This window comes from Polyodon spathula, chromosome 5 (assembly GCF_017654505.1).
Source record: "Polyodon spathula isolate WHYD16114869_AA chromosome 5, ASM1765450v1, whole genome shotgun sequence".
Lineage (NCBI taxonomy): Eukaryota > Metazoa > Chordata > Actinopteri > Acipenseriformes > Polyodontidae > Polyodon > Polyodon spathula.
The window spans coordinates 29,221,875-29,239,107 of NC_054538.1; the positions used below are offsets into that span (position 1 = coordinate 29,221,875).

General features: G+C 36.0%; 1 protein-coding gene across 2 annotated transcripts in view; it reads right to left on the bottom strand.

Annotated features, from left to right (window-relative positions):
- Positions 1–976: 976 nt before the first annotated feature.
- Positions 977–17,233, bottom strand: part of LOC121315812 (lethal(3)malignant brain tumor-like protein 3) — a 43,795-nt gene continuing 27,538 nt past the window's right edge. Inside the window, exons 18-22 of one of the 2 annotated variants that reach the window (XM_041250253.1) lie at positions 15,767–15,922; positions 15,009–15,100; positions 13,376–13,539; positions 12,600–12,662; positions 977–3,228 (exon numbers count right to left, since the gene is read on the bottom strand). In XM_041250253.1, the coding sequence (XP_041106187.1) occupies positions 3,088–3,228; positions 12,600–12,662; positions 13,376–13,539; positions 15,009–15,100; positions 15,767–15,922 (616 nt within the window). In that variant the 3' untranslated portion in view covers positions 977–3,087. The remainder of the gene's footprint in view (positions 3,229–12,599; positions 12,663–13,375; positions 13,540–15,008; positions 15,101–15,766; positions 15,923–17,233) is intronic. The other variant, XM_041250254.1, reaches the window with a different exon arrangement.

Below are 17,233 nucleotides of genomic sequence, written 5' to 3' on the forward strand. Positions count from 1 at the left end.
GCGAGTTATATGATGTCTGAATGATAAGAGTACTCAGCAAACCCTTATCAAAGAGCATGCCAATTGTGCTGACTTATTTAGTTATAACTATGATCATGTTATTTTGGTTATTTTGCTTTATGCTTGCACTGTTAAATGATTTCATTTTCTTTGCAGAGGTTAGACAGGGTTGAGTTTTTCTTGACACGTGGATACATGTATGTTTGTGGAGGGTTGGTAGCTTTGAAGAGAGTCGTTGTTTATTAACCTGTTGGTAGTAAGCATGCTGAATAAGGGCAGACCCTTGAGACAACATCCTTATACAGTAGTCATATTTGAGTGTGATTTTCCATTTAACATTAACCAAAGGAGAATTTTGCTTTGAAATTTCCTCTTATTGGGTATAGCATGGCGGGAGGAAAGCCCTGCACATAAAAAGGGTTGGGGCAACGCCCTGCTGTTTTAAATATATTGTTTATTTATTTTTAGAATGGGGTACCCCTCCGCCCCTGTGCAGTATATTTTGTGTTTGAATTAGAATTTGTGTATTTATTATATATAATAGAGAGACAGAGAGAGAAAAAAGAGAGATGACAAAGTGTTGTGTTTTTTTTTTTTTGGTTCATTTAAATATGTTCTGGCAGAGGCAAGGTTGGCAGCTCATCCTCTGCCAGTAAATAAAAACCTTGTGAAGGTGGCCATCTCCTGAGTTTAATTAGTTGTGTAATTGTTGCTAATTGGGAGATGGTCACCTGTATAAAAACCCTGCAGTTTTCCCTGCTCGAGGTGGGTGTACAGAGGAGAGTACAGGAGAAGAAGTAAAAACAAAACTAAACAAAGGATAGAGTCAGTGAAGGTGATTGCCCAGCCTGACCAGTCGTAGTGTTTGTGATTTATTTTGTTAAATTATTTATTTTGCTCTGTGAGCAGTATTTTCTGTTTGAACTTTTTTATTTTATTTTTGTATTTAAATAAAAACAATGCATGTCGCGTCTTTTTTGCATCCTGCTTATGGCCTGACATCACGACTTAGCCAGCTTGTCACACTGGGCTATAGAAAAAAATACACGTGCATAACAAACATAAGGAACAAAATGTTGCATGTCATATTTATTATTATTTTATTTGTTTGTTCAACAGTAAGCCCTTTGGGCATACAATTTTCTAAAACAAATGTAATACTGTAATAACACCATGCAAATACCTATACACATACAAAAGTATATAAACAGTGCAAGTTATTACCATTTCATATTGTATTTCATGTTATACTAAACCTCTTGTTCTAAAATAGTGCCTGATGCTTAATCCCTTGATTCACCAGTCTGAGGTTAAACACCCTTTTAACATTGTAAACTTCTCAATTCAGCAAATGTACAAGCAATTAATGCAGGGAATTGTAGACGTAAAACAGTATGTAAAGTTTTCTTCATAAAGAAATTATGTTTTACAACAAACTTAATTTCTGTGGTAATCCCTCTCACATGCAATACAGTAAATAAATTACAATTTTAAAGAAAAGTATACATTAAATTATACACATGGCAGAGTTTCCTTGATATACATATATGTAACATATATATTCTGCCACAGCTGTAAATACAAAATCTAGGGCTATTAGTATCACTACGGTCTACAACACATACTGATTCCACATGTACAAAACTAACTGTGGTATACATATGTACTGTATGTCTAAAAATAAAGACAACATTGTTATGAAGATAACTTTATCTCAATGAGATGTAAAAAAAAAATCCTAATATAAAGTTGTCCACTTACCATCATCAGTATAAGCATGCCAAAATTCAACATGTTGCTGAGGCCTTGTTCGTCTCAGCATGATAGTGACATTATTTAATAAATAACGACTATACAAAATATACAATGTTGTTCACTGTTAACAAACCCAAAAACTAGAGCATAACCCATATATAGGGACATGCATTTGTCTACCATTGCAGGGCTTGATGAAGACAGGTGAGATCAGTAACCAAGATTATTATTATTATTATTATTATTATTATTATTATTATTATTTTATTATTATTATTATTATTATCTTGTTAGCTATATTTAATCACAATGTAAAAACATGCACCATTCCAAATATGTGCCACTGATGACATTCAAGGGGCTTATAGAATGCTTTCTCCGTAATCCTTTTATATTATTCTGACTTTTGGATTAATGTTGAGTATTTATCCCTGCACACCGCCAGCCTTTTTCTTTTGCACCATACAGTAAAAAAAAAAAAAAGGTTGTTACTAAACACTGCAAGATTCTATCTGTGAAATCAACATTGCTCAACTCCCATGAGCTTAAAAGTGTGTTCCCCAGGCACTGCTTTATTTAAAATCCATCAAAATGTGATAATTTTTAAAATGCATTATCCAATTGCCACATTGTCCTCCCAGCTGCGAAAATATCACTTTCAGACTCCTAAGCATGAGCCTTTTCCGAACATGCTCAGCAAAAGGATACTTCCACAACAGGCAAACTTTATTACTGCTAAATCATACACTTTAGCATAAAACAATAGCGATACAAAAAACCCATTCTGAAGCTTTTTTAAAAGCTATGTGAAAAATAGTACTGAAATCAACGTATAAATAACTTTGGTTTTCACTGAATAAACATCCTTATGAGCTGACTAGATCATTGTTATGAAGAGGTGTGTTAATTCAGGGTGCTTAAATCATGAGTAACTACATTATGGTCTGGGATGTTCCTGTAAACAAAAAACAGAATGTAGAGTGATTTAAAAAAAAAAACAGAGGTTCAACATGTGGTAGTATCAAACCAATAAGAGACAATGCAATTTGGTGTGTAGCACAAGGGCACCATGGGAAATACTGGGCGTGAACCAGTAGAAGGGGGAAAACTAATGCATTTTAGTGTAGCAGACATTCACCATCCCAGACACTCTGTGTGTCTTGAAGATGTTACAGCCACGGAACACTGCACTAGGCATGAGGCACATTATTGAATCACTGTCAGATGTAACTTTACAGGCCCATCTTATTCATTGACGCTGCCCGAACATTTGTGCTTGGATTTAAACAATAGCTTTATTTGAGCTTAAGTGCAAAAATGTCCCTCAAGTGCTTAAAGTTCATTGTATGAGTTCTCTGCAGTTTTGAACATCAGAATAGAATTGTAGATTTTCAAGGCAGGTCCCAGTTTAATACTCATTATCTTCACAAGATCCACCTGGGTGAGCAGCAGAAATGCCTCTCCGTCAATTTGCTACAGAAGGAAAGATTAAGTGAAGAAAGTTTAGAAGACATAGCTAATCCATTTTTCTTTTTAGTGCAGGTTCTGTTCTTGAAAACCACCGGCATTTTTGAATTAAGAAATTACAAACACCAATATCCACTGCATGTTTTCTCTATTTAATCCATCTGAAAGACCATGGTTGAATAGCAGTTTTGATTTGATGTCCTGTTCTGAAATCCCTTAGAACATTAATTGCATCCTGAACCACTTTATTTAAAAACAAAAAAAACAAAGAAAACAATTACATTTCCCTAAAGCACAAGGGGTAGTAAATGATAACTCCAGTGTTAACCCTCAGAGTACTATTGGGCCGATGATTGGCCTAGTGATGTATGGTGTAAAAGCACTAGAGGGCCGATCGTCAGCCCTAGTTCGTCCCTCCCATTTGCAGTCAGAAATGTATTTATTGGACTATTTTACCTAGCAACAAAATGTATCAACCAATAGCAGAGAGTTTTGCTATTAACATTAGCCAATGAAACAGTTGTATTGGTTATATATATATATATATATATATATATATATATATATATATATATATATATATATATATATATATATATACCAATATATAATATCGCAATATATTTAGTGTGTTTTGTTGTGTATCAATGATACAAGGTAATGATATAACATACACAGTGCAATTCTCAATTTTATATAATAATTTTAAATAGTGTATACAGTTCTGTATTCTATTACATTGTAGTGATGCCTTTCACGTGACCCACTGGCTTATGCAGGTCTACAGCAACTTGCACTGAGCACGAAGTGCTTCATGCGACTCTGCATCGGCGTGCGAACCTTACTGATCAAAATGCTTCAAAAGGCTTCACTTTTCATTTTAATAATTTTTCAGGCGTCATTTCAGAAAATAATGGAGCTGACTTTGTTTTAAAATGTGCTGTATAAACGTAGGACGAGCAAGCGTACTAAGTTAGTCTTATACTTCAGAATACTAAGTTAGTCCACCTGAATAGGACCATCTCACGTCCGATTTGGTGCGCTGCAATCAGGATCTTGTTTAGTCCGGTTTAGCGGATGATCCACCTGTGGTGATTATCGTTTGGTACGCTGCAATTGGGATTAACAAGTGGACTAACTTTAGTAAGTGGACTAAACTTGCTTAATCCACTAGTTAGACGCATCAAGTGGACTAACTTTGGTACGCTACAATCGACCCGACCCAATTGCAATCGACCACTTGAAGTAAATGCAGGTAAAGATTGCGTTTAAATTTTTTTCTGTTACTCTCCCAGTGAGGACAGAGGCCCCATCAGTTGTGATACCAATTAGATGCATTTTCAGCCACTCGTCGTCTACGTTTAGTAGGCTTTCTCTCAATGAGCCATAGATATACGCAGCATCAGTACCATGTTTCAGTTCTACCAAGTCCAAAAACACGTTTTCCATGTCACCATTACCACTGATATCACACCTGAGATAGATGATCAGGTAACTAATTCCATATGTTGTACTTTCGTCTATACAGATGCTGATTTGACAGTTCACCTCTTCAACCTTGGAAATCAAGTTGTGTTTCATTTCTTCAGCTATGTGAACTGCAATGGTAGCACATGAGTGGTCAGACCTGTGAACCTGCCCCATTTTTGTGCTATTCTGTTCTTGCAATGAAATCAAGATGCTCATTTCCGTGAAAGGCAGTCATTCTTTAGCTATGCAGTAGGCTGTGCGAAATGATGCTTCAATTTCCTCAAACAGATGTGAGCTGGCCTCTATAACCATGTTCAGAAGGATATCTTTTTTTTTTTTTTCTCCCTGCCATTTCTTGTGCCCGTTTATGAGCGAAACTATCCCTGTGTTTATATATCTTCTTTCCCATGTGTTTGAAGTTTCCACTACTCACGGTGTCCTTTATCCACACTCTTATGATAAATAGACCCCCTTTTCTGCACAAAGAAGTGATTTTGCCTCCTTGCAAACCCACAACCTACTCCTCCTCCTTTGATGTACAGCCATGGGTTGCGCTCCTTCCATTCATTGCACTGACTAACTATCCAAATTTTTGGAAGGTCCAGGTCTTCTTCTGCCCTGGCTGGATCTGCTTCACCAATGGCTAGCTCTGTGTCGCTGACGCTGTCTGGCTCATCATGTTCTTCTGAGTCATGTTCTTTAGTCGAGTTCATGCTAACGTTACTGCCGTCGTTAGCTTTAGCTGCTGCTGGAATAAGATATACACTGTGTGTGTGTGTGTGTGTGTGTGTGTGTGTGTGTGTGTGTGTGTGTGTGTATATATATATATATAAATATAGCTAGCTAGCTAAGCTGGCGGAGTGGAGGCGGACGAGCCTCGAGGGGTGGTGTGCAGTAGGCTAGCTAACGTTACCAAAGTGGACGTTACACTCCTGTGGGAAAGCCTGGCTGTAGTAGCCTGCAGCGCCACTTGCAGTGTGGTTGAAAAAATTACACCCATTAAAATGTTAGAATGGCCCATCAGCTCTGATAATACAGATGATGATGATTATGATGGCCCCCCGACCCCTCAGGGATTTTGATTTCACGTGGATCTAGGGGGACCGTGGTCGGAACTAGGTGGGCTGAGCCCCCCTGAAACTCAAACCTACCGCTGCTGGACTCACCCCGGGCATATAGAGATGATCAATTTTTTTTAAGCAAAAACATCTGAAAGCATGTAACTAAAGTAGATTGACGTAGTTAAAATAACACTAAAATGTAACTTCATTATTATTATTATTATTATTATTATTATTATTATTATTATTATTATTATTATTATTATTTCTTTTGTTAAATAAGGATTTCTGAATGAAGCAGAACTTTTTTGACAACTACTGAAAAACCGCCAAATGTTTCGAATATTCCTGGATTTGTGTTCTGGAGCTTTTGTTCAACTGTATTTTCTTAAACGAAAACAACTGAAGTTGGACAACAATTAAAATGATTCAAGGAAGACACAATTACTGTAAACTAAGATTAAAATGTAACTTACTTCCTTTTCTTCAAATAAGGATTTCTGAATGAAGCTGATCTTTGTTTCGACTTGAAATGAGAATGTTTGGAATATTCCTGGATATGATCTTCTGATTGATTTTTGTTCTGGAGATTTGGTTACACTGCAGTTATTTAGGGTTCTTAGTAACTGAATAAAGTACTAAGAACACTGGTAAGTACAATGACATAAGAAAAATACTGATCGTGTACGGAATAGATGTATAGACCAGTATTACTTTTTGTTATTGTTTAAACTTTTAAACTACCAAAGTATCAAGAGTATAATTGAATACCTAATTCAACGACATTTGCATCCCTAATAGACAGGAGTAATTCACTTATGCCTTGGTTCACAAATGAATTCCATAACCATTCTGTCTGTCTATTGCTCTACTTATCAATACTGTTTTATTAAAGCTGTGTCACACATCAAACCAATGGACTAATCCCGTCAAACCCCTTGGGAAATGTTTGATCTCAACTTTATAATGCTAGAGCAAACCAGAAAATATCTTTCAAATTAATAACACACACATACACAAACACACAAAAACTATATAAATTATATCTAAATTACATAATGTCTTTATTGCATACTACAGTACTTACATGTGACTACGCAACTACGTTAATCCATTGGTAAACTACCCACACAATCACCCTGTGGCAAAGCGTAAGCCTTGCACAATGGAATATGTAGTTTATTGTATGTTTTTGTGTTAATTGTTAATATTGATTTAATTGTTTAGCTGCTGTGGCGCTCCGCTGGGGACGATTACCCGTCTGCGTGGAGCAGCAGCTGAAAGCAATCAGCTGTTCCAGCAGGCAGGTGGGCGTGTCTCAGCGGAGCGTCAGTATAAAAGCATGTTGATCGCTGTGATCGGGGCTGCTGCAAGGCCTGCCGTTTTCACGGCACCTTTTGAGTTATAGTTTGGGGCATTGTGTTTTATTTTGCACTTTTTGTACGGTTTTCTGTATTTGTCCTCTGTGCGTTACCATCGCTGGTAACGTCACATGACCGCCTTTATTTTACTTTCACTTTCTGTTTGTTGTTAATAAATCCTGCGCGCCTGTGCCGGCGTTTCAACACCAACCTCAGTCTCTCTGTATGCTTGAAGAGCGGCTACCCACGCGTGTGACCCGAGGAAGACCCTGTCACACACCCATACAAAATTAAAACTTTCCATCATTTCCAGAACATGGTCTGATAGAAATCAAGTCCTGAAAGAGGAAGAGCTACAGATGTTTTCCAATTATAAGGGTACTGGTTCATATATTTAGCTGGTCACCTCTGGAACTACCTTTCAGACAGATTACAATAACAAGGGATTATTTTATTATTATTATTATTATTATTATTATTATTATTATTATTATTATTATTATTATTATTTATTATTAACTATTTGATGCTAGGTAAGGTCAAATAATAAAGTATCTACAAATGTACACCACACATCCTCACCCCACAACACAGCTGTGCCTATGACAGCTGTTGCTTTTCCAATCTCACTGAAACTCCTTCTCTTTTTGTTTATGATCTGCACAAGCTCCTTTCTGATAAGCTGACTGTAGTACAAGTTGTTATATCTGGTTGGGTCCTCATTAGCAAATCAATACAGGACTGGAACAACTTCCAGCAGCACCCTAAGGATTAATTAAACACCCTAAGGTCAGGGATTTACATAAAGTATGCGTGTGTAAAGGCTGCCAAATGGCTGGCATTATGGCAGGGTATAGCTGTGAGGCAGAAATAGGGTTGCAATCCTAAAACAGTTATTGCAACCAGAACAAACAAACAAAAAATAACACAACACAAAACTATATACAGTATTTTACAATACATTTAATTACTCTCATCAGCAAACAATGATTAATGAGGGCATAGACCTATCTACCCCCCCAAGCCTGCTCCCCTCTAAATGGCACCAAGAGCTCTCTCTCTCTCTACACACACACACACACACACACACACACATCTATACCAGGTAAACTACCCCCCCCCCCCAAAACAAACCATAAAAAGAAATATATACATTTCCAGTAAATAATGAATTTACCTTAAAAACATACCATAATACATTTTCCATTAAATTAAGCAATGATATTTCTTATTTTAATGATCTGCCTTAATTAGCAGTACAGTAGTATAATCATACTCCCCTTTACATCTTCATGGTAGATGCACCCTCACTGTACTTTTCATAATAATGGTAAGTATTGGAAACACCCACACTTACTAAGATGGCCGCTTTCCACAACACATGCTTTTTATTCTTTCTGCTAAGTTTAATTTTAGTGCTCTTTTAAATATATGATTTTTTGTTTTGTTAAAAGACTGGACAACGCATTTCTCATTAATTGTGCACCCATCCTCCTTCCTTTGAACTACCACCATTACCAGAGATCACACACAGTACATTAACTTCTTTCTTTCTTTTTTTTTAAGAACTGGAACAGCAAGACATCACATTACACAAGTAAACATTTACCCTTTAAAATCGAATGACCAGTTTATTTATTTATTTATTTATTTATTTTTTAGTGAGGGGAGTTACTCAACACAGCATGACAGCAAAGAAACATTCACAGTTCAAAAAAAAGGATGAAAAATTCTTCTGACTCACAAAAAGTTTGATAATTATTGTACGTGTGAGCCACAAGAAACTGGTATCAAATCATTTCTTAAAAGGTAATGGACAATGCAGTAATCAACTGGTAAAACATTGGTATCCCATTAAAATGACCAGTCTGTTCTCTCTGAACTAAGTTAATTTCTAAAATAAGTAAAACTTTCTTTCTTTTCAAGCGCTAATACAAACTATTGATAAAGAAAAATAACAAACAAGCAGCAGTGAACAAGTCTCAAAGCTAGGCAGTCCCTCCTAGCAGACCTGCAGGAGAGTTCCTAAGTACTGTATGTGAACTTGCCTCCCACACTGAATGCATGCCTGCACATGGATCCCCTGGGTCCTAAACCCTGCTAGGTACAAACGGGGACTGTAGTAACCACACACCGACCATGTTATACTTCAGGATTGTGTTTTGGTATTAAATTTCTCAGCTTATACTAGAGCAAATACGGTAGCTTATTACAATATTTACTGACCTTATACTACATATTGCTAAGTGTTGATGCATCACCCCCTTTCTTTATTACCTAACTTTATAGCATCATCTCTTGCTTTTTTGTTTGAACTTTCTGTTTGATCTCACCGACTCTAAAAACATGTTTTACACTCCAGTGAGCTCCCCAGAAACACCTCCAATGCCTATAAAGTGTGTCAGGAGCGTATGATGACAATTACAGAATTAATGAGCCTACACAGTTAAAGGATGAAACACTAAAAAGAATAGTTTAACTCTTTTGTTTAGGAACAGTTAATTATGTACAGTATGTCTGTGGCAGGGACCTGTGTTCTTGCCATTCCCGTGTGAGAATGTGGAGCTAATAGACTTACTAGGGACCCCTGGTAGAATACAATTCTAGCTCCTTCTGGCCCCTAGTTAGTCCTATATCACAGGCAACGGAGTGTGGGTTAGACTGAGTCTGAGACTGGGATTTGAGGTGAGAGTCACTGGCATAACCGCTGCCCATGGTGTCGAGGCAAAACTGAGCCGGGCTGGCCGAAAGTTCAAAGGCAGCACCCTTCAGAAATTGTTTGGGCCCAGATGGGCAACTTTAAAGAAATGTCTTTTTTTGTCTAAAGAATTCTGTACTATCGTGCAGCCGTGGTATCGTGCAGCAGTGGTACTCTGTCAGCTCTGTCGCCACACTGTCTGTGATGACCATATATACATGTACTACACTGAACTAGAATCTGCTATTCTCTCTCGTGTGGCAACCCACGTGACACCTGCCCTGTGACAATATCTTTATGTTGTCTTAATGCTTTTTGAATTGAACATCATGTATGCTCATACTGCAATAGCACTTCGTTTACTGCATGGCAACCCTGTTGATTCAATTTGATTTCAGTTGACTTGTTGCTTACATATCAAACAAACATCCACTTAGATTTTTCAGTAAATATGCTTCTCTCAATAGTCTATTCAAAGGTGTGGGGGATGAGCAATGGACTTGTTCACTTGGTGATTTTTTCCTATTTAGTGTGAATGCCCTCAAACTATTCCCACAATCAAATGTGCAACAGTCCAATTCAAAATACCAATACTGACCAATATCGTTTTATATCTGCAGTGCTTTCATTAAAGTGTTTTCTAAAATAAACTTAAGGGCTTAAAACCCCTATGTTTTGTTTGTCAGTTTAAGAACAAACTAGAAACCGTGCATAGCAGTATGGCAAGCAGATGCACTGTACAGTCAAATGATAATGTTTTTGTAGATGAATTTGCAATACCAAGCAAGTTTCCGACATAGTGCAGTAACAGAATAATTCTACGTAGAATCCTTCTGTAGTAACACTATTCCTCTATTAAGGCTAAAATATCTAGATTTTTCTACCCCCTTATTCCAGTCATACTTTATCTGTACTCTCTTACTGTTTCAACACAATTACAGTTTTAAATACGCTTGTGAATATGCACTTTCCTAAATTTTGGTAAGCTTATTAAGCCTCCACAAAGTATGAAGTATTTCATAAAAGACCAAAGTGTACTAAAATGTAGATGAGCCTACTGGATATGCATAGAATCAGTGAATTGGAAAACGTTGACACATTTTTCTGTGTTCTATGCCAAATTGTCGAAAAGGCATTTAAGCACACTCACAATAAATATTTATGTGTATAGAGACAATTAATTTTGACTGATACAGTGGCACATTTTCCCATTTACACTAATGGCAGATGTTATCAGGTGGCAATCTGCCACTGAAAGGCATGGAAAACACAACAATTTTGCCTATTGCTGCTATGCACCATGGAGACCTGACTGAAGATAAAAGGACTTATCAATCTTGTGCAAACTAAAAAAATAATGAATCGTTCATGGCAGGCAAACTGAAGTTCTTAAAAACATGAGTATTATGGCAAGTGTGGCCCACATCTGTTCTATTCCAGACATTCACAACAGATGTCACAGCCATGACTGGGATGGGGATTCATAACTAACTATAAGATCACTCTATTCCTTTTTTTTTTTCACACTGAGTTGAATCAAATCCTCACTTTATTCCGATCAAGAATCAAGCATCTAAAAGCTACTGTAGGGAACTATTTAAAAAGACACCATAAGGTTAGATCATCAAACACCAAATAATGATCTTAAAAAGTTTTGAGCTAACAACTAAAATTTACCCAGGCTCCCTGAATTGAACAAATCGTGAAAGGAAAATTAGACTATTATTTAAGGCTCGGATGATGCCTAATTTTTTCCTATCGATAGATCATTCTCCAAAAAAGCAAACACATCAATTAATCAGCGTTGTGAGAGGGATAAAAAAAAACAAAAAAAACATAAAAGCAGTAATACATGTGGAGCTGTGGATTACTGTGTAACATTGCTAGTAATGCTTTAAAAACTATTATTCGTATTAAACTGATCTGTTTATGCATTTTATGTTATGCTGTTTATGTAATTACAAAATATGTTACTTTTTTTTTCATTTGTACCAGTTGCGGGTAAAAACACCCCCCCCCCCCCCAAACCAGTTGTTTAAATCCATAACAAGTCAGAGTAACAACCAATCAAGATGAAAAAAACAACTAATTTAAAAAAAAGTTATCACTGTCCACAGCAGTTTATTAACAATGTTTATGAACATGATAGTGTCCACATTTTGTTTTAATTTTAAGCAATGACTGGCATTGCACACAATCTGCCCAGCATTACCGAATAACTGCTCAATAGGGACTGACGTTGCCAGGATGCTTAATATTACTGACCAAAGATACAACTTTTGGAACGATCTTGGTAGTTCAGATGAATATATGCAGATTTGGTTTGAAGTTTTGTAGGGTGCCATCTTATTAAAACGGTCATGTAGATCAGTTGTGTTCCTGGAGTATCCCAAACATTACTCTCTTTGCTTTACTTTCTTGCTGTCTTACTTTACAAAATAACTGCCAGAAATCAAAGTCACTGTATTTGTAGCTCGGTCGATACAGTACTTGTAATTTAAGCATAAAGCTCTTAATTTGATCTGTTACTTTGAAGACTCCTGCACAGATTCAATCCCATCAGTAAACACTCATAGGGGGTAGAAGTTGAGCTCAATCGCATGCAGATTCAGACCTGAAAGTAGCAGAGAAGCTCTGCGCTTAATGCAAAAAATTAATTGCGGATTCTGAATTTAATAAAAAAATAAAAACTTTCCTTTGCTTAAACCCTTTACACAGGACTGACTATCGACAGCTGTAGAATCTCAGTATGTCAATGATAATTTTAAGCTACCACAATAAACTTACCTCCTCTCTGAATGTTTTGACCTGCTCATTGCACCCTGGTAAACCTTGGATAAATTCTGAAACCTAAAGAAAATAATGAAAATATTTCTAAATCCCCAGAAAGTAAAACAAACTAGACGAATGTAGTGCCTTAAAGCACTACATTTTCAAACATAATAGTGGTGGATGCAGTATATGGAAGGTTAACCCCATAGGTGTAGTAAGGCTGTAGCAACTAAACTAACATTACTCCAAAGCTGTACTCAAGTATGCAATCATTTTCAGAATTTCTGAACATTCACAAATGTGTTAGTGTCTGTGGTACTGGCAGTTTAAGCTAAAGCAATGCAAGCTAGCATGACAAGGTGATCTAAGGCTGTGCCTGGGGTGTAGGGGGTGCACATCACTGAAAAAATACTGTAGCAATAAATAACCCACAGCAATAATTAATCTGCACAATATCTAAAACTAGAAACAAAAAAGGTAATGCAACCACAATATGACAGCAAGGTTAGGTCATAGGTTTCCCCAAGGTGTTTTCATCACACGAACACAAAGTCAGTGTCTCAAACGGTTTATGAGCTGCTGAAGCTGTAATGAATATTCCCTTTTGAATATGATTAATGTACACCTGTGTTGCTGGAATTAAGATTTTTATGAATTTCTCTTTCAAGTTTCTTTCTTAAAAAATTCAGATCTCTCGAATGTTAAAAAAAAAATTATGGTGTATGGACTAAATAAATTATTAAATAGATGCAAGCTTATCAAACAAATGGCTATCTATGTAGCTACTGTACCTCTTCTACAGTCCATTGGGCCACTTTGCTGGCAGTTATGCCAGCCACACTGGGGAGGAGTTTGCTGTGTTGCTCCCTGCACAGAGGTAGACTGGGTAATGGAGATGTGGAAGGCATGAACACTGACTGGTGCAGGGCTTGCTGCAAGGTGAGCTCTTCTGTTTCTAAAAATGAAGAAGTAAAAACAAAATGATATGCTGGGTTTCCATTTGGATAATGCATTGTATAGTACATGTTCCCTCAGACATAATATGAGGCAGGGAAGAAATGAAAATCTATAAAAGAATGTTAAAATACAGCAGGCTAGCAGGGATATATCCATTAGGCACTTGCTCACTTCAGCAATAAAAAAAAAATATATTTCCAAACTGTAACTTGTTTCTCAATTTCAAATAATTAATAGTCAACAAAATTATTAATAAATTAGATGCCATAAAGGGCTAGTCACATTATAGCGTTTATTTGCTGCATTTTCTATGGTAAAAAAATCGAACCTATGGAATACTACCTTTCATACTTGAACAGATTTGATTTTTGGATGAAAAACGCCGCGATCACCACCCTGTCCTGCTAAATTTGGATATAATCTGAAGGTAATGTGGATCAGGTGCAAGCTGCTGCATGGTTATTGCTCCAAAGAAGAAGAGATAGAAAGAGAAGAATGTGGATTCACCCTATAATGACGAGCAACGGGAAACCCTAGGGCAACACTTGGGTCTTGTGCAAGAGCTGAAATATACTGTATATATTTATATCATCTCAAATTGTGTTATTGGCAACAAATGTTATTGACAACAAAAACATAAGAAGTACAGACAGGACTACCAAACACACTCATTTCGATGATTCCTGATTTTTTTAGTCAATGCAGATGTAACGTCAAACAATGTTTTACATTACTGGGGAAAAATACACACATACTAACATATGACTGACATAAAATAGTTTTAAACAGTTTGATTTGCTGTAAATACAATACCACTTACCTGTGGATGCTACTGGATATAATTAGATAAGTGATTTTGTTTTGTAGTTCATTCTATATTTAATAATGGGCCATTGTATCTCACTGCATGCACGTTCTAAAAGCTACAGCAGGACATTTAACGAAAACCTGTCATCAAAACAGTCTTTATTTTAGCATACCAATACTGCTTGCTTTCCGATTTACTCGTAATTTCCCATAATTTCTCTTTCTATTCTTTATCGAGATATTTCTTGTGCTGCTTATCAAAACAACAAGATATTCAGCACTGCTATAATCAGACGTTCCCATCTTGCCTGTGATATTTAACGTGCAAGTCTGAATACAAAAATAGCAGCAAAAAACACTGCGAATAAGCGATACAGTGTGACTAGCCCTTAAGTCATACTAGTGAAACGTGTTAAAAACTATAGAGGTTGAGGTGAGCTGTTTATGTGCTAGACACATTTACAGTCTGTTTAATTTGTAGTGGTAAGCACGTAAACTTCAGTCATTAATAATGATCTAATTACTGTAAGGATGAGGTACAACAGTAATGGGAGGACTGAATGATGAACGTGACAGTTTGAAAGAATCTAAGTGGTAGCCTTTGCATGTGTAATGCAGTTAATCATTCATAGATGTACTCAATCATGTTGGAATACATACCTTTGGTTTCAGTAATTGAAGACACCTCACTATCTAGCTCCTCCTCTTCCTCCAACTCCTCAACTTTACGTTGTTTACTTGGACGTCCAACTCTAAATTCAATATAATTCAATACAATTTCACTTGATATGTATCAGCTTTTATGAACACCCTCCCAAGCAAACATTTTCACATCCGTGTGACCCAGTGGGGTGGAGCAACTTCACAGAAAGAATTGCTGGAAAAGGTCCATTGGTGTCAAACCTTGATTTTCAAGTTCTAAGCCAAAACAGCATCTTTGAGCTTAATTCATTATAGAATATAAATGTCGCAATGATCTTCCTCTGACCATTGCTGTCTTGAGCCAAAATAAAGAGGCCACAAGCAGGTCGAACTCAAAGAGTGACCCAGGGTCTTTGGGGATACCACCATTATCTTTTAAAAACACTGGATAGATTTTCCCACCATTATTTCAATAAACAACCTTAACTGACAAGCCCAAATTGGCAGTAAACTGGCCTTTCATTAATAAGTACACAAAACTGTAATAAAATAATTAAACTTATACTATCACGGCCAATTAGGCAATTCACATTTTAATGAAACTATTCTGATTACCGGTAGGATTTTTTAAATTAACATTCAACTGTTGATGCATTCAATGAATAAGGAAAATATAAGTTGCAACATAACTTGGGTTCACGTCGTGTCAACAGACACCTAAATAAATGGTCTTAAATCGAAGCCAAGGTGTTGTATGTGTTTAAACAGGCTCTTACCTGTTATGTTTCTTTCCCTTGTTATTACACAGGAGAGGTTTCTTGTGTGCTGGTTCGTCGTCTATTTCCTCTCCAGGAATCGTTCCTGTTCCAGAGCTCTCTGCAGAACGACTAGCAGCTAAAGGTTGCCTGCAGTTATTTGGGTTTGAGTGTTTTCTAAAAAAATATAATACAATATATAACCTGTATGATAATCAATTTGGAGTGCATATTAAAACCCTTTACACCATTTTTGAACTGAAGGTCCTTACTAAAACTTTTTAAATATACTACATGCTTACATTGCAAAATTGTTAATGAAACATAGAAAGTTCATTAAAGTGAGCTGACATTTCAAAAAGTTTAGCTCGCTGTATGTTTTCACTTCCATCATTCTGTACACTTCGCTTCTTTCCAAAAGATAAAGAAGCAATACAGCTACGGCTCTGCCCATCTTGCGCTTTCTGTAAATGTCAGGAATTGTTTAGGGATCTTTCCTCGTCTTCTTGAAATCAAACTCCATATTTAAAAAATTAACAGACTATGTGCAATCTGGAAGATAAAGAAATGTGTTCTTTTGCAAGCTAAGAGAGTTACTCTGAAGTTCAAATAGCTTTGACCATATGGGCAACTGGAGATGTTGAGCCAGACTTCCTAAGCTTTTGCACTAGTAAGCGCCATTTTAATACAGTAATTAAAAATAAATAAATAAATGTGAAATTGCAAATAACAATTTTTAAAGGGTATTTCTGTTTATGTATTACTTTTATATTTGGTCTCAATTTCTAAGTTACTAATGATTCAGTGATTCCATGCACATTCAGTAGGCTTGTCTACATTTCAGTAAACTTTGGTCTTTTATGAAAGATTTAATACTTTATAGAGGTTTAACAAGCTTACCAAAATTTTGGAAACTGCATATTAACAACAAATATTTAGAAGGCTTGTGAAATTGAATTTCCAACCATTACAATTTATTACAAAACTGATAGAAAGTAAATAATAATAATAATAAATAATAATAATAATAATAATAATAATAATAATAATAATAATAATAATAATAATGTAACTATGTTATCTCATTCCATCTGGTATTTTCCTTGTACCCAATTTAAATTCAAAATATGTGGAAAAGGTTTGCCAGAGATCCCATTGCCATCTCAGATCTCTGTCTCAGCAGATTCTGTTAACCATAATTTTGTGTTAACCATAATTTTGCTGTGAAACCGTTCCATTGCCCTTTGCTAAAACAGAATGGGGTTAGGTAAAATATGGCTCACTATTATTATTATTATTATTATTATTATTATTATTATTATTATTATTTATTTATTTATTTATTTTTATTTTAAATATAATTTAACTTCACAAGTAATGGAAACAGAAAATGCATTTAAGTAACACGAGAATATATATTTTTCAATGTCTCATTTCACTAAAAGGAGGCTGATCAGCGGGTCAACAGTAGCAATGATAAGACTGGGA